Here is a 19,441-nt window from a genome sequence, read left to right on the forward strand (position 1 = left end):
AATAATATAAGCTGGAAAACTTCCGGTGAAATGTCACTTGTTGGTGTGTTGGTATCTTCAGTGTCCTGAGGTAGCTTTAACAGCATCAATAGTGTAATACTTAGTTTATAATCAGAATACAGTCACTTAAATTGTCAGGCCTGGCGTTAATTTAGTTATTCAAATGTAAGACGACATTAAAGAAAAAAAGACGTGTCTCAGTGTTATTCCTCTGCAAATTTCAATTCGACCATCAGTTTTCACACTTGTGTAAAAAAAAAAAAAAACGTCAATACACTGTAAATTAAAGATTTATTGTGCACTTTGGTTAGATTCATTGAATAAAAATCACAAGTGTGATCTTGAGCTGCTCTGACTGACAGCTTCAGTGATTATAAAGAGAGAGCGGTGCTCGCTTTCTGTGTAATTCATTCACAAGAAAAGTTATTGTTTTTCATGAGATTTTGTGAGTACTTCATACTTCACCTTGACAAAATGTATTTTTAAACCTAATGATTTTATAATGTTTAATATTTATTCAAAAGCGAAACTGAGTGAAAAACTATTACGGGAAATGGCTGATATATGTGCAAATAAATGGTCCTCTGCCGCCATCTGATGGTTATAGTGGTAATTAATGTCTTTTTTTTATTTTATTTTATCAAATGTTGGATTTTCTACATCTTGAAACATTTGGTTTTACAAATAGGGACAATCTCAGAAGGATGAACAAATAATGTTTTTGGTCATCACATTAAAAAGAACAAACGTTCCCATTAGCTTCATTTTTATTGCGAATAATAAAACTGGTTTATTGGTAAATTAGGCAAGTGTGAAAACAGCATTAAAATATAAATACAATTTTAAAAAGTCAACCATTGATGGTTTTGTGTCGATGTACAGCGAGTACAGAATGACAGCTAACAGTTCACCGGAAATGCCCGAGCTGGCTTAACGAAAACCAGGAAGAAACCGTGCATATGGTCAGTTTACTATTCTGAACTTTTTGTACAAGTTTCATTCTGCATGAAAAATCTGTCAGTGCTTTTTTATCAAGCATGAGATGATCCTTACAAATGACTGTACCTGAAATGATATTTACACAATGTCTCAGGCCTAGTCCACACATATTTTTATAAACAGAGTTTTCCCTCTGTGGCTCACATCCACATGAAAACGCAAAAACAAGAGAGCATGCCAAACCAACAGGTGGCGATATAACCCTAACCGTAAAGCCATGTTGGCCAATCAGAAGCCTGGAAAAAAGTTTACTACTGGTTCCAGTTCTGACATCACAAGCCAAAATCTCCGGTTCTTCTGCACTGTTTCAAACTGACCCGCCCATTAATGGCACCTAAAAACAAAATGAATTGGGCGCCTTTCATGCAGGAGACTTTACTCCTCCTAAGGTTGCACCCAAAATCGCATACTAAATAGTAGTTGAAAAACAGTAAATCTGAATTCACAGTATTCATAAAACAGTTTCACCTACTACTTCCAGAGAGATTCTGAAGTGAGCATTTGATGGACGGGAGAGGATTTGTGAATGGCAGTGAAGCGACACAACTGACGCTGGTAGGTCACGTGATAACCACAACATGACGGATGTGGTACGTCCGGATTATATTCACACTACACACATTCATACTATATCGAGAAGTAATTACTTATTCAAAATAAGAACCTACTCAAGAACGTATGGACAATCAAACCATCCCACCACTGGATACGGAGGTAGTGAAGTGTCCCATGGAACTCCATAACTCATTAAGAGGGAATATATATTTTCAAAATACTGAATTTTCCAGTTACACCAAACTCTAAAATATATATATTTTCTCATCATAAATTATACTATTTTATGCATCTAAATATCTAGCCTAAACAATATTAATTAGTTTAGTATGTAGCACAATATGTAGGCTTTTAAAATTACTTTTGAAAAAGCTTGATTGGGTAGTGCTTCAGAATACTGTGAATTCAGTAAACAATTATGCCACTGAATGTAGTCCTACAAGGAGCAAGATCTTATGCACTGCTACAGGCAGAGGGCGCCATGACTCTGAACAAACTTTGGCCAAATACTCCTGTAAACACAAGCAAGACCTCCCTGTGTGGTCATGAGAGGCTTTTTCCCAGAATTAATGGGTGAAAACAAGAAGTTCTCATGCCTAATACAGTTACAGCTGAATTAGATATTAAGGCCTACAATTATAGGGGCTATATGTAAGAATTTTCACTTATTAATCGCTTTTTTATTGCCAACGTGTGAACAGCCGGTAATGAAACTTAAAGGGTTAGTTCACCCAAAAATGAAAATTCTGTCATTAATTACTCACCCTCATGTCGTTCCACATCCGTAAGACCTTCGTTCATCTTCAGAACACAAATTAAGATATTTTTGAAGAAATCCGATGGCTCAGTGAGGCCTGCATTGACAGTAAGATAATTTACACTTTCAGTGCCCAGAAAGCTACTAAAGACATATTTAAAACAGTTCATGTGACTACAGTGGTTCAACCTTAATGTTATGAAGTGACGAAAATACTTTTTGTGTACCAAAAAAACAAAATAATGACTTTATTCAACAATATCTAGTGATGGGCGATTTCAAAACACTGCTTTTTGCAAAACAATGTTTTGTTTTGAATCAGTGGTTTGAAGCGACAAAGTCATGTGATTTCAGTAAATGAGGCTTCATTAAATCATTACGTACAAGTGTTTCGAAGTTTCAATAGTTCACGTGACACTGATTCGAAACAAAAGATTTGTAAAGCTTCAAAGCTTCATGAAGCAGTGTTTTAAAATCGCCCATCACTAGATGTTGAATAAAGTCGTTATTTTGTTTTTTTGGCGCACAAAAAGTATTCTCGTCACTTCATAACATTAAGGTTGAACCACTGTAGTCACATGAACTGTTTTAAATATGTCTTTAGTAGCTTTCTGGGTATTGAAAGTGTTAATTATCTTGCTGTCAATGGAGGCCTCACTGAGCTATCAGATTTTATCAAAAATATCTTAATTTGTGTTTTGCAGATGAACTACGGGTGTGGAACGACATGAGGGTGAGTAATTAATGACAGAATTTTTGGGTGAACTAATCCTTTAAAACAAACGAGACCTTTCCCGAATTCCAAGGTTGTCTATGAAAGCCAGTATACTGATTTTTATGTGAAGGACTCGGGACGTTTTTGCCGGGAAAATCAAAAGGATGTGACGGTTACGCGCTCTCCCAAGTTCCTTTCAGTTCTGTGACACATGAAATTAATTCTTATGTTCAGGATAATGACGAAAGAGCCATTGTGTACACACAGATGCAAAGACTATACCGACGGAAATGGATGGGCTCATCAACAGTATATCGCCTCAAATTTCCAGTTACTTGATATTTCTAAGCGAATAACGAAGAGAACTTCGCCGTGAGTATATCAAGGCCTAGAATCACGTTCAGTCTCTTGTAGGCTACATTACGTGTGCACGAGCTGGCTGCAGTTCACTTAATGGCCACAGGATGTCGCTAATAACTCTATGAATTCTACATATAGCCGCTTTAAGTGAATTTGTCTGTATTTATACACATTTATTTATTAATTCCATATCTTTAATATTATAATGTTAATTTGAAGGAGACAAATCAATAATTACAACAGTTTTCATGATCAGACAGGAATATAATCTATTTACAACAAAAGTGGAGTAAGAAAATGAAAATGCGTACCCCTCAAAAAGGTTTCCTTGAATATCTTTGCAATTGGTTTCCCCCTTATAAAAATCATCTTTAATGGCCGCTTCTTTTGATGTATGTAATCTTAGAGAAATTAACGTAAAACACGGAGTAATTTAACCTGAAGATAAGTAGATTCAAAGTGGATTGTCAGGTCACTGTCAACGACACTATCTTCACCGACCCATTTGTCTGAACATGTGGAAGCAGGGGACAAATGAGAAACACATGGCTAGGGGTTCATTCACAAGAGAGCGGCTTAATTACCAGATCTGAATAGATTCCTGACAATCTTCTTTTCTTCGGAGAACAGGGAACCCCAGCCCACCGTAGACCCTAGAATCTTCTATACAATTGCCGGTTGCCGGGGCAATGCCTGGCTTTAGAGGAGCTGGAGTTTGGAAGGCGGCAGGACAGTCTGGGAATCCAGGGTGACGCTTGGCTCTTAGGAAGCATGTCGGCTCGCCCAAACCTGCCCGCAGTCAAGATCAGCACCTGCCGAAAGCCTGCCAGACCTCCGCAGGTGGAGAGCGGCTCTGCATTATTATAAATCACTGCCGCTGACATCTTTAGTAGCATTCTCGCGCCTGCGACTGTCTGTTTCTGCACATTGTTTGTAGAGCAGATTTTCCTAGAGCTGTTTTGAATTTGTGCATGCGTGGAGCTTCAAGAGCAGGTGTTGTAATGTTCGGTGGCTCATTAAAGACACAGATCCCTCTGAGCCCAGACCCTCAAGTGTCTCCATCGACCTTTTTGTTAGAAAGTTTAAGGGCCGACCTGCTTTGACCCCGTGTGCTCCAACAAGAGCAGGACACGTTTGCACAATATGGAGTTTTCTTCTAAGACTGAGTCTTTGTGCTCAAACATCTCCTTCATGCCCAAGATGACCTATTTGTGTCTTAAATGTGCAAAAGGCCATTTTGAGTTTTAAAGACAACAAATGCTATGTAAGAAACAGCAATGACAACAACTTAGAAATCATTATTAATTTGTTGTTTATTTTATTTAATGCTATTTGACATTTTCAGGTGATCCTTACCAACCCTTGTGAAAAAAAGTACACTTTTATTATGAAAATAATATACTTTAAAAGAACAAGTGTGAACTGAATGTAATGTTAATGACACTTAATTGCATGTTATTTACAAATAAATTAAAATGTATTATAGTTAAAATGATACTAAATGCTATTGGTTGAACTTAAGAGTGCTTTACATAATTTATTGGTACTTTATGGTAATTTCATGACTTGCTACTTGACAACGTAACTACAACGTTGCATGTTCATAATTTCTTTTGCTCTTAAAGGGATAGTTCACTCAAAAATGAAAATTATGTAATCATCTACTCATCCTCAAGTTGTTCCAAACCTGTATGAGTTTCTTTCTTCTGCTGAACATAAAAGAAGATATTTTGAAGAATTTCAGATGGGCCCCATTGACTTTCATAGTTTTTTTTTTTTTTTTTTCCTCCATACTATGAAAGTCAATGGTGTCCATCAACTGTTTGGTTACCTACATTCTTCAAAATATCTTCTTTTGTTTTCAGCAGAAGAAAGAAACTCATACAGGTTTGGAACAACATGAGTGTGAGTAAATGATGACAGAATTTTCATTTTTGGGTGAACTGTCCCTTTAAGACCTTATGTAGCCCCGCCCCTTTTCAGCACTGTGCTTCCACAGCATGAAGGTAAGATCTTACGGATTTATGAATGAACTGCTAGTTTTAAAATCTTCCCGGTGTCGTGGCAAATCAGGTCCCCCCTCGAAATAAGGTCTCCACAAACCGTCAGTAAATACGAGTGATATTAATTTAAAATACACATATAGCTTACTATACAATGCGTAAGAAAACAAGTTAGTGCATGATAAAACTAATTGAATTTAATTTCTTACACTTGATTAACTGTTAATTAATAAATAATCTTAAATAAATCTTATTAAGTGAATAATTGAACTGTGAAGAATTGTTTTATTTATAACTGAAATATTTTAACATTTATTTAACACATAAATACATTAAAGATGATTGTGAATACATGTAGGGTAAGTGCAAATGCGTGTATAAACTAAGCTATCAGGCTAATCGGGTATCTGTATGCTATGCTAATACATAAGCTAACTAATACAGACATAAATGGTCATTATAACGTAGTTGAAATTGTATTTATCATAACATGATATTGTAGGAATTGTAATCAGGCACTAAAGAGAGTACTAAAAGCAATCTGAATCAATGGGATTGTGTGGGGTCACTACACTGGTCTACTGACATTTGCTTCAAACATTACAATGCTTGTGACAACTTTCGTTAACTCTATGATAAGTAAATCCATGTCTTTCAAAATAAAAGTCTTACATCAGAAAAAATACATTTATTTATAAATTTATAAATTACGTTTTGTTGTTGTTGTTTCTTTTGATTACACACTCCCACTAGCTGAGAGCATGTGTGAGATTTATGGCCTAGCTGAAGTGTCAGGAGAAAGTGTGGAACATCAACACAAGAGACATGCAGTGCTTCAGAGCGGTGCCACAACTTGACCTCAGAGGTTAAAGGGCACGGAGTGAAACGCAAATCCAGTGATCAACCTGTGGAGGAAAACAAGCCTAGATTGAGGGTGGAAAAATAGGGTGGGGTTGCTGCTGACTGGAACAGGCCTCTAAATGTGACCGTGCTGCACCTGTTCTGGGGAACTTATTTTCCACAACAAGTGGACGGATATAACCGAGCAGAAGAGCACAGGGTAACAAGTGCAACACATTACTGTCATGCACTGTGTGTGAGCGGCTTGTAGGAGCTTGATATTTATATACACCCGACACTCAGTGTGGAAAATATTCTGTAAATCTCAGCGGCTGCTCTGAGAGCCCCTGTACAAATATCTCCCTCAAGCTGGATAGCATCCGCTTAATAGGCTAAATATAGACCAACTCTATCTTAAAGGTGGCTAAAAGTAGCAGATGGAATTGTAATAGTGTGCCACTATGTAATGCAGTTGCGTGTTTACTATAAACAGAATTTGGTATTTTTACAACTCAAAAGTTTTCATTGATATCCCAGAAACTTTTTATCTCCCATCCTCTGAGATCATGCTTAACTGATCCGTTCTGAGAGCTTTAATGGAAAACAAGCAAACTTATCTACAAGATGGATGCAAAGACATTCTAAAGCAATTCTTTTATTCACTGTCAACAATAGTCTTACATTATTTTACAGGTATTCTCTATTCAATTAATGGGTAAATAATGTGCCGGCAAAGTCCCTTTAAGACAAGTCATTTCACTCGGCGGCCATCTTTGAAACGCCTCTCTTTGGATGGGGAAAAATTATAGTCAAATTCTCCAAAGCTGTTTGCCAAGCTTTCGATTAAATTTCATATTTGAAATCACCAATGAAATCTGACAACAACTGTCTCATAAATTTTGTTTCTAAACGCTCGAATCATGACAAAAAACTGTATTTTTCAGGCTGGATGAAGCTAATGCGCATACGCAGTCTGAAATGCGCGTCTCTTGTGTCTCATTTCGGAGGCGTGCATCTGACTGTTTCTATAGGAACCAGAGCTTTTAACGGCCACTGCAGTGACGCGATGACTTTACCAATCAGCAATTAGCTCTTATTTAGAAGGCGGGACTTATTCCGCCATATTGCGTTTTGCACTTTCTCCCATTCAAAAACAATAAGAGTGACGCGTCTTGTGTTATTCTACAGTCTTTGGTGCCGGTCATTAATTTATATAAAAATTCAATTCATACATACATACAATAATTTTTACACTACAACGATACTATTAAAATCAAATATTTCATTAAACACACAGGAGATCACTGGACAATCAACAGTAGAAACACAGGAAACCGCCGGAGATACATAGGAAAAATGCAAACTACAATGTAAAGTAAACGAGAACTAACAAAAAACAACTGAAATATAGGGGTAGAACAAGTAAACTAGACACAGGTGAAACTAATACGTAACTATAGAAACAAACTAAGACATAATTAGTAACCAGGTAAACAAAACTAAACAGAGCAGAGAAACAGGAACTAAAGGAAATGGAACAGAATTTAAAAATAAAAGACATGACTTGAATACACTTCTATGATGAGCATGTTTTTAATTCATGAATTAAAGCATAAATTCAAACATTTTTATAGCATAAAGTCAGAAACATCAGGGTGTTACAACGGACCTGAAATCACCATGAAGAGAACGCCTCATGAACAATTTAATTCTTCATCAAGATATTAGAGTTAAATCAGAATATTAGAATGCTAAAATTAGCAGATAAAATGTATCACGGATTCCACAAAAATATGAAGCAGCACAACTGTTTTAAACATTGATAATAATTCGAAATTTTCTTGAGCAGCAAATTATCATATCAGAATGATTTCAGAAGGATCATGTGACACTGAAGACTGGAGTAATGATGCTGAAAATTCAGCTTTGATCACAGGAATACATTAATAAATAACTAATATGCTGATTTGCTGCTCAAGAAACATTTCTTATTATTCTCAATGTTAAAAACAGTTGAGCTGCATGTAAAAGCAAATCTTCTCTTTTATTATTGTTAATGGCCTTTGCCGCTTTTTAATGAGAGAAAATCAGAGAGAAGACTGTAAGTTCTGAGGAGAAGATGGGGTAACCGGATCAATAAATGTCAGATTTTAACTCATATTTAATATAACTCATAATACATTCGCAAATCGGTGGGTGGGGCTAAAGACGCAATGATGTAGAAGTAGGCGTCGATCTTCTTCTGCAGAGGCGGTGTTTCATTGCACTAATGTAACAAAATCCGAAACAAGTCATTTTCTGATCTTGGTTTCAACAAAAGCTGTTTTTGGACTAACAAGGAAAGTTTGAGTTCTGAAACTTACAGGATATTTCTATAGTACAATGACCTCTTATATGTCAAAAGCTCAAGGAAAATTTGATTTCTCAATTCATGACACCTTTAAAGTAAACCTCAGCCCAAATTCTTCCACACTCCTTGTTTTGTGATTGACAGAACAAGGAGTGTGGAAGATCTGGGCTGTATGGAGTATGGAGACACAGGTGGAAATGGGGATCGCTGACTCATTAGGGCAATTGGAAACTCTCTGAATTCCAGAGGCAAGGGGGAATGGAAGCCGTCCTGCTTGGCCTATTCTTCAGCTGGTCAGAAATAGTGCCTCAAGATCTATTTTGGACCGTCTGAAGCAGTATAGGGGTGGGCCCATGCCTCCCTCACCCTGGCTACAGCATATTTTTAGAGTTGGACACCTCTTTTGTGGAGTCACAGTGGTTATAGTTAGGAGCATCGGCGTCAGATGACGGAAACGTCATGGAGCATAGTGACAGGGGGTCAAGATCACGTCTGCCATGGAGGCCTTTAGTTTATCCAGATTCAGCTAGAGCCACACTGCATGGATAATATGAAGCAGCCTTGCTTTTGCAGACAGTGGGATTGGTGGACTGCGGCTAAGGAATGAGACGGATGTAAATTTAGTGTTGGAGGTGAAGGTTTGGTCATGTCGGCTCCAGTCAGGATAAACGAACAAATTCCAGTCTGTATCTGCTGTGTCATGACTATGGTAAAATACTAGAGAGACTTGCAGATGGAGTCAGACCTCTGCCCTCTGTTGTCCCTTAATATGTTTAGAGAACCTGTTGGTGCTTCAGTCCATCGCAGTTTCCACGTTTGACCCAATGCGGTTCAGCTCTATTGGGCTGCCCTGTTACCTCTTGTGGTTCCAACTTGTGTGTATTTTTTTTTCAGAACAAAGCGAAATAGAATTCTGCAGGGGGAAAGTGTTGTTTTTTAAATCAGTGATTAGACAAGCACTAAATTTCTTTCAGATGAGAGAAAACAGAGACCTTGGTTGTGTCCAAAATCGCCCCCTATACCCTTAAATAGGACACTATTTGAGAGAACAAATTTGTATTGGTGTCCGAAACCATAGTGGACTCTATCGAGTGCTCTCATTCAATCCCACAATGCACTGCAACAAAGAGTGTACAACTGATGTATGCTCAACGGCTAGAGAATACCCATAATGCACTGTGAGAGTCACGTGCCGAATGAATTCCCGCGTCTGAGCACAAGATGGCGCCCGCAGATGAATCATCCGTTCATCCATTTTCCAAACCGCTGGTCAAATGTGGGTACCAGCGTAATGTTATACAAGTTTAAATTCCTTTTTAATTGACTATTAAATTGTTTAATTAAAGTGGACCTATAACGCCCCTTTTACAAGATGTAATATAAGTCTCTGGCGTCTCCAGAATGTGTCTGTGAAGTTTCAGCTCAAAATACCCCACAGATCATTTATTATATCTTGTCAAATTTGCCCCTATTTGGGTGTGAGCAAAAACACGCCGTTTTTGTGTGTGTCCCTTTAGATGCAAATGAGCTGCTGTTCCCGGCCCCCTTTCCAGAAGAGGGCGGAGCTTTAACAGCTCGCGCTTCGGTCGCTCAACAACAACAAAGCTGGAGAATCTCACGCAGCCAAAATGAGGATTGTCAGTAACGGTGTTCAGCCTTACATTGTTCAAACCGGAGTCGACACTGATGGAGAGACTCAGGAAGAAGTTACAACTTTTAGAATGAAACTGGACGTTTCTGAAGGGTTAGTGGATAAATTTATGTAGTTGCTGTGGAGTTGATTCAACTCATCGACTAGCATGTGCCGTCATGTTAATCTTTTGTGCAAATCCAGCGTTGAATTGACCCTCGTTTGTGAAGCAGTCCGGCATGATAACAACACTCTACAACAACAACTCTTCCTCTTCTCTAAAGCAGCCCAACATGGCCTCACCCCCTTTGTTGTATGTTCTCGAGGGCGGAGCTTATGTAAATTTGGGGGTTTGTGATGTCACCATCCTCATTGTAGTCCCTACCAGCTGTTTGTTGTAGTCCTTAAAAGTGATTTCTGTGAAAGAAAATATCTCCCTTTGCATTGAACTTTGCAGATGTTAAGCTCAAACAGCAACATTACACACTAACTAAAGTTAAAAAAGTGAAATCATAATCAACCACCCCTTTAAGGTTTATACACAGATTCCATGACAGAGCTGAAGATAAATCTTTTCATTACTTATGTAGCTGCCAGTTTGCTAAGTTTACAATGATTATTAAACAGCACAAACTATGTAAAAGCAGCAGCCCTTCCGGCACACCGAATAAACTCACTCGTTTTCATTCACTCCTTCAAGTGGACTATATTAGTGGACTAATGTAGGGAATAGTGAATGAGGGTATAGGGGGCGATTTCGGACACAGCCCAAGATCCATGGTGCCATTATGGTCCGCAGCTGGCCTCCATCCACCTGCCAATAAACAGATATATATACAGGGATTTTTCCATGCACAATTACAAATGGGAAACATTGTAGGTTTTATTTAGCCTCAAAGAATTTTCCTCTCCTTAGCTGCCCTCAATATAGACATATTAATTAATACTGTACGAAGATTGTATGTAATGGTATGTGAAGTCAAAATCATACTCTCTGGGTTGAGCCTGTTGGGTAATTTTTTCCATGGTTGGGTAATTTTTGTGTTATCCAGCGAGGGAAATCATATTGATTCCCATCTTTCTGTGTTTCTTGGCTGAACTTGTCCGTAGCGCTATTAGTGTGTCCATTGGTGGGAGGAAAAAAAAGGGAATATGGTCAACTTTGTTCATAAATGTAGTTTATTAAATATTAAACTTTTAAAAAGCAATTTTGTTTAACTGTATAAACTGTATAACTCTTGAGTTGTCATTGTTTTCTGAACTTTCTCCACTCACACGTGTACACATTGTTTTTACTCCTTCCTATAATTTTGTTCATTCCTGTGTGTTCTTGCTTATTAATAAATGTTCACCTTTTGATTATTACTGTTGCCTGTGTTGTTACTCTAGTGTTTCTGTGTGCGACTTTAATTTCCAAACTGTTCTGGGTTCATTTTAACCCAGCAATATAGTAATTTTAAATTATATTTGAGTTAAATAGTCCAATATGTTGGGTTGTTTTTAACCCAGTGTCGTGAGCAGGTACAGAAGCACATGGCAGTTGTTTCAAACATATATGTTATACTAAATAGGACACTTATTATATTATTAGAAAAATATTATTTTATTGTTTGCTTAGAAATTTCCCCATTACAAAACCGTAACCTGAAAAACCATCACAAGTACTAAATACAACTGGAAAATTTGCAAGGCCACTCTCACACAGCATATTGTGCTTTATAGTTTGCATTTCATTCAAAGAGCATACAGTATATCAGTCAGTATTCCATGTTCTTGAGTACTTGTCGATCCGTCCAAGCAGAACGATCTGTCACACTTGGGCTCTGTTTCTCCTGAGTAATATTAGGACATGGGGCAGCACCCGGCCTCTTCATGCTTGGTCAGGAGTGATATTCTGGAGAAGGTTTTGAAGCAGCTTCTGCACTGGTATTTCTTGATCTCGGAGTGGGTTTGCAGATGCGCCCGGAGGTTCGAGCGGTCAGCGAACGCACGACTGCAGTGGGGACAGGAGAACGGCTTCTCACCTGAAAGCATTAAATGATCTGAGTTAGGTCTTATCATTTTACATCCATTTTTTTTCTTCAAAATTATAATGCATCATTTTCATACATCTGTGAGAAGCAGATCACTTAAAATGAAAATGTTACTTGCACTGTAGAAAATACACTTTACTTAAAGCCTTTATGTATAACGCTATTCATAATGTAGTTTATATTTTTTTAACAAACAACTGCAACCAAAGTTAAAATGCATTATAATATTAGAAGTATTTTAATGCATCATAACTGTGGTTACAATTTTTCATGAGAACACACAACAAGGTGCACAATTAATGCATTAAATGCGTTAATGCATTGTATATAAAGGCTTTATTAGACATTATTGGAGTGTTTTACGAGAAATCATGAATCTTTCAACAGATTTGCAGGGTCTTTGATTGTGAAATGTACAAGCAATTTCTGAGTGAAAATTGTTTATCATACACCTTTTTTTCCCAGTGTACTTTTAGTGTACAAGTCATTCCAGTCCTGTATTATTTGTTTTCTTTCAGAAAACACAAAAAATGATCTTAGGAAGAATATTCATGTGCATAAAAGGAAAGTGGATGATGATTTAAACTGCCAAGCTCCAAAAAGGACAGAAAGCACCATAAAAGTCTCACAAAAATGGTCTATACAACCTGTGGACAAGATTGGAAATCTGTGAAAGAGACTGAAATTTAAAATATTCCCAATTGCTGTCGATCTCAAATCTCATTTGTGTTCACATATTTCAAGCCTGCCATGATGTGAAATGAGAACCAATGGAGTTTTGCCAAAAAATCACTTTTTTAAGTCAACACAAGTTAGAACAAGATTTGAGACTGTGGAAGGGAAAACTGACGCAAGGTTTGGTCTGTTCATACAGCTTCAGAAGACTGTGTATACTCATTTTAATTTAATTTATGTAGCTTTTGTGATCGATGTGGAGCTTGGCAGTATAGTTGCCTTACACTTTCATTGTACGGAAAAGACTAGCACTGACATTAACTGTTTCTATCCACCTATTTTTATGCACATTTTGGGAAAAAAAGTCTGTCATCAGAATGATTTGGTTTAATTCCCTCCAGAAGTGTCTCACACAATTGCATTCCCAAACACCAGAATCTGTGTTTCGTCTGCTGCTCTGAAACACAACTCATTTATAATGGAAGAAAAAAGAGCCCGATTGCACCAGCTTTCATTTTTATTACTGATATTTTGCACCAATTTCCCAGGAAGTGATGATTTTGTTCTCTTGAACACATGGGATGAAAACGCTGCTTTATTCACAAATTTTTTATGCGATATTCCAAGTTAAATTCACAACTTTGGATGAAAACATACTGTACACGTTTATTGTAATGTTTTTCCAACAGGTATTTTTAAAAAATCTTTTCAAAACTGAGTCATGAGTCATGAACGATGTGTTTGAACAAATTTCAGTTGTTACATAACATTTCAAAGTGTTTAAATTAATTTTTTTTTAAACTTTTGTGTCAGGTGGTACAACCAAATATTTGTAAAAGGGTCATTGATGAATAAGGTTTTTAAAAGTGTAAAAAAAAAAAAACATAATGGAGATATAATTAATTTTGAAGGTTTATTAAGTGTTATCAATGAGATTGCGGTTTTTATAATCTATTAGCACTGCTTTTGTCATTTTTTACAAGATGGACAAAATTTGTCACCAAAAAAGTAATTTGGTTTAACCAAAATTTCGGTTTTACCGAATGACACTTTTGGTTATACCAAATGACGATATTTTCAAACAATGCTAACAGGCTGATATCTATCTAGCTAGCAAAAGGACAATCAAACATTTTATATTTTAGTACAAGTTTTTAAAATATTACAACAGTCTCCATGTTTTATAGCGGTTGTACCGAATGACCTGATGTTTCAGGACATGCGTATGAGCAAGAGAAAATTTTTCAAATAGTTAAAAGAGTTAGTTACTTTGCTTCATGACCATGTGGTCCTTTGCAGGTGTCTGAATGATGTCATATCCTGTCACATGGTATTGACCGCATGACTTGATCTAAAATGGTCCCTTTATATTGGTTACTCCGAATGACATTGATGAAATTAATTTTTCCGGACATTCTTTCTCATAACAAAGCAACAACTTCTACACATAATTTTAACACCATTTTGCACTATGTTGATATATGATGTTATAAAATCATGCCAGAATAAAAAATATATACATTTATTACATTTTAAGATATTTTAATCACAAATGAAATGGCTGTATTGGTCTTTGGACGGTTAAACCGAATGACCTTTTGACACTTAATATATAATTAAAACCGTTTGGATTCAATAAAAGAGATCTAGTGGTACTATCTTACACACTTTGGATGTCATATCATTGTTTTTTATTATTATTAAGGCCTTTGGACGAAATGACCCGTCACGTCACTGACCCAAAAATATATTTACCCATACTTGAAATTAGCAGTTTTTATCAGTATTTGAGAGATTTCTAAAACCCTTTTCACTCTGCAACAGTGATCTATTAATTTCCTCTGGATGTTGCATTACAGTATCAGGTTTAACGTTATTATCTTGTCAGCTGATAATAAAATATTTGCAGTTGTGCCACCCTGACATTTGAGAAAATACAAATTACCGGATAAAAGTTTTTCAATGATCTCAACAGCTTTAAAACTACAGATATTTATAAAATTTGTTTATATGTATATTCAAACATAACATTATGCCAAAGTATTTTATCTTGAATTTCTTATAAAAAAAATGATGGGTGCTGAATCCAACCCTACTTTCACTATGTCCGTGTCTTTTTACAGTTTCTCCTCCTGCTCTTTCCACTACACCAGTGTCCTCCACTATACTCAGCTCTTCTCCTATCCTCCTTTTTTACTTCCTCCTCTCTCCTCATATATGAGATATGGTCTACTCTTCCTTTCCTTCTCATTACACCCCAAAAAAGTCCCCTTTCATAACCTTTATTTTTAAGAGTGACAAATGTTTGAGTGACACATATTCCTTTCAGAACATATTCAACAGCTTTTCAATACTAAAATGTTCCTCCAGCGACTCTGAACGTACCTGTGTGTGTGCGAATGTGTCCCTGAAGCAGCCAGGGCCTGGAAAAGGCCTTTCCGCACAGCTTACACACACATGGCAGCGTGTGCGTACGGATGTGCATCTTCAGCGCCCCGAGACTCACATACTCCTTGTCGCAGTACTTGCAGCTGAAGCACTTTTGGCACTGCCACTGACAGTGGACCTGCCTCGGGTTGGTCAGACTAGAGAAGCTCAGGTAAGCTTTCTGGCAGTCAAAACATTCATCAGCGTTGCCAGTGGTGGCCAGTCCTAAAGCGGACACGTCGTCTTGTAGGTCTCTTTGGGATAGCTGGAATGGCCGTGGTTCGGTACACTCCAGCATTGGCAGCGCAGGCCGTATGTCTGGAAGAGGACTGGACGTCACAGGTAAGGGGTAAGTGAGACCCAGAACTGGGCCGTCCGTTGGGTGCTGTGGAGGCACGTACATCCCTGAAGTGATCGAGTTCACCCGCAGAGTGGAGCTCAATGTGTTCCCAAGAAGCAGAGTCTCGTGAGGGTGCAGCGTTTTGAGTCTGGAGCTTGAGGATTCAATATGAATCACCTCTGTGGAGATATGTAATGCATAATTTATAACATTACCTGAATTCATGGGTGTCAACATTTAAATAAATCACTAACAATAATCCCCAAAGATTATTGAGAATCACCCTGGATTTGAAACGAAAATGATCATTTCACATTATCCACCTCACTTTTAACATTAGAGTAAGTGTAACATGAATGTGTGAGCCTTACGCTTTTTATTTATCATTCATAATCATGAACACATTGGTTTGTTGCACAAATAGTTTTACATTTACTGCATTTTGTTATTCTTCTCTTCTTTCCTTATAACGGCTAATGAATCAGAAGTCTCACATTCACAGGAAACAGCTTACATCCGCATTGCAAAATAAGGTGAATACCTAACATTTAACAATAAATTTAACTTTAAATTCAAAGAAAATTGATATCTTCACCCTTATTTGTTTGTTTTATATGTGATAATAACACAATAATACCTGCCAAATTGTGTGACATAATTTTTGACCAGGATGTTATACAAAGAAATTATGAACACATGCAAAAACAAGAGAGAACCAATGAAATATTAATAACTGATATGAAGATTTTTGTTTTTCCATGCATTTTTTTTTGCACAGTAAAATAAAACCTGTTACTGTAGTTCGCTGCTGTTTTGCTGTAGTTTTTGTTCTTCCCTCGTATTTGTAAATTTGTAGCAAAATGCATTTTTATGGTAAGACTTTACAATAAGGCTCCATTAGTTAATGTTAGTTAAAGGATTAGTTCACTTCAGAATTAAAATTTCCTGATAATTTACTCACCCCCATGTCATGCAAGATGTTCATGTCTTTCTTTCTTCAGTCGAAAAGAAATTAAGGTTTTTGAGGAAAACATTCCAGGATTTTTCTCCATATAGTGGACTTCACTGGGGTTCAACGGGTTGAAGGTCCAAATGTCAGTTTCAGTGCAGCTTCAAAGAGCTCTACATGATCCCAGACGAGGAATAAGAGTCTTATCTAGAGAAACCATCAGACATTTTCTAAAAAAAATAAACATTTTTATACTTTTTAACCACAAATGCTCGTCTTGCACTGCTCTGTGATGCGCCACGCATTACGTAATAACGTTGGAAAGGTCACGCGTGACGTAGGCGGAAGTACCGAGCAAGTGTTTACAAAGTGAATGTACAATGACTAAGTCGAACGGCCTTTACAAAAAAAGGTAAAACAATGATGTTTGATGATTTTGAAGTTGGAGGAGAAAATGAGATATACCGCGGTACTTCCGCCTATGTCCCGCGTGACCTTTCCAACATGATTACGTAATGCGTGGCGCATCAAAGAGCAGTGCAAGACGAGCATTTGTGATTAAAAAGTAAATAAATGTTTTTTTGTTTTTTTTTAGAAAATGGCCGATGGTTTCTCTAGATAAGACTCTTATTCCTCGTCTGGGATCATGTAGAGCTCTTTGAAGCTGAATTGAAACTGCAATTTGAACCTTCAAACCATTGTACCCTGTTGAAGTCCACTATATGGAGAAAAATCCTGGAATGTTTTCCTCAAAAACCTTCATTTGTTTTCGACTGAAGAAAGAAAGACATGAACATCTTGGATGACATGGGGGCGGGTAAATTATCAGGAAATTTTAATTCTGAAGTGAACTAATCCTTTAATGCATTAACTAATAATGAGCAATTCATTTGATACTGTTTTTTTTTTTTTAATATCGTTGTTAATTAATTAATAAAAATACAACTGTTGATTGTTAGTTCATGTCAGCTCAGTAAATAGCATATATTAGTAAATATGAAAAATAACATTCAGTAAGATTATCAAATGCTTTAGAAGTTCATGTTAACTAATGTAGTTAATTAATATTAACCTTATTCATTTTGTCAGAGAAGATCATAGACGGAAAAAATAAAAACAGTATAGGAACAAAATAATACTAAGTCTTTGTAAAAACAAAATGCAAGTTATAGCTAAAAATAACTCTTTCTTATAGATATTATAAGGTCTATTCCACTGTTTATTATTTCTAATCTCCCTCTAATATATACTGTTGAATAATAGTTTGTTTCCTACACATGTTTATCCCTCTTCGGCTTTTCTATCAGGACTCTTCAAACCCAAAGTAAGGACTCACAATGAGCCGTTCTTTTGTGAGAGATTCTGCACCTGCTAAACTCCCATATCTTCATCCTTCTCTCATCATCATCATCATCATCATGACTGTATAAAACATCTGCAGCTGATCATACAGGCCTATCGAGACACATTTTAAGCAGTGACAGACTATATATCTGAAACATTTTTTTATTCTTGTAAAATTATCATGCATGCCGTTTGAATTACATCATAATAACTAGAAATAGACTTTTAAAAAGTCTTTTAAAAAGTCTCAGCTATAAGGAAATATTAATTTTAAGATATATTTATGGTTTTTTGCACTAGTGACATTAAGATTAGAACATAATGTCCATGTTAACACTTTTGTAAAACTGTAATATTTGTACTAATTTTTACATTCATAATTTTATTAAATTATAATCATTAATGCAAAATATTTCTCCTCATTCATACCTTTTTATTTTACCCAAACAAGTGAATTATATTATTAAATGTGATTTATGCGAAAACAAAAGATGTGTTAAATATTTGAATCTATACTACTATGCACATATCGAAATGATATAGCCTAATATAAATAATAGTCAAACTGTGAAACAAATAAGCAGTTAACAAGCCTGACAAACGAGAAACTTCTATTTAGTCATTTAGTTTGAGTTGGTTGTCTGAAAATAACTTACCGTGTTTTTTTGAGTCCAACACTCCATAGTCAGGCTTCTTGTTCGTGAGGTGTTTCTTCACCAAGAAAGACCTTGGCATCGTACCTTGGGTCTTTTAAAGGAAACTACTTTTGCCTTCTGACCACGAGCTTTAAGCGGGAGATGTTGAGTGTTGAATAAATAGCTGATGTTTGGAGGTTGTCTTTGCGCCACATTCTCGAGTAGAGAAGAGAGAGTCAGGTGCAGGCTAGAACTGGACGGACATCTTGCTCGGCCAATCAGAATGAAAGGACAAGTGTAGGAGGGCGGGGCCGTGTTTGTCGAGACATTCCGCGGCAAACAGGTGCACGCGCGCGATCAAAACAGCAGACTTTGTGATGAAACATATGGCATGTGTTTCCCCAGAGATTATCTTTGTTTTTTTCACCCTCACTCTCTAGACAACTCGATGATAAAAACATAGCCTAACACGGTCAATGCTTAAAATGTGGTGAATCGTTTAAGGTATAAAACGTTTCAGAGTTTTTGTCCTAACCAGCCGCGACGGCGACACGCGACGACATTTTACAAACGGTTTCTACTTCGCGACTGGAGCAACAATATACAAAGTATGACAATGATCATCTCTGGTACTGTTTATGTCCTTTAATTAATGTTAAAAGCGTCTAATGTGAGTTTGAATTTCATTTTGTGTGTCTTTTATAGTCGTACTGAAAACGACAATGGATAATTCACTTCAGACCTTGAAAATAAATTAAACAAGAACGCTCAAACTGTGAACAAACAAGTGTATTTTATGACAACGATTGTTTCAGTCACTCAGCGTGTA

At 36.7% G+C, this 19,441-nt stretch overlaps 1 protein-coding gene across 1 annotated transcript; it reads right to left on the bottom strand.

The window, feature by feature from the left end:
• Nucleotides 1-6,155: 6,155 nt before the first annotated feature.
• On the bottom strand, nucleotides 6,156-18,880 carry snai3 (snail family zinc finger 3). Its single transcript, XM_051901132.1, has 3 exons — nucleotides 18,634-18,880; nucleotides 15,303-15,863; nucleotides 6,156-12,233 (listed from the first exon to the last, which is right to left on the bottom strand). The coding sequence occupies exons 1-3, from the start codon at nucleotides 18,710-18,712 to the stop codon at nucleotides 12,052-12,054; spliced, it is 822 nt and encodes a 273-aa protein (XP_051757092.1). The 5' UTR covers nucleotides 18,713-18,880; the 3' UTR covers nucleotides 6,156-12,051.
• Between the last annotated feature and the right edge of the window lie 561 nt (nucleotides 18,881-19,441).

The sequence above is a fragment of the Ctenopharyngodon idella genome, chromosome 7, assembly GCF_019924925.1.
Source record: "Ctenopharyngodon idella isolate HZGC_01 chromosome 7, HZGC01, whole genome shotgun sequence".
Classification (NCBI taxonomy): domain Eukaryota; kingdom Metazoa; phylum Chordata; class Actinopteri; order Cypriniformes; family Xenocyprididae; genus Ctenopharyngodon; species Ctenopharyngodon idella.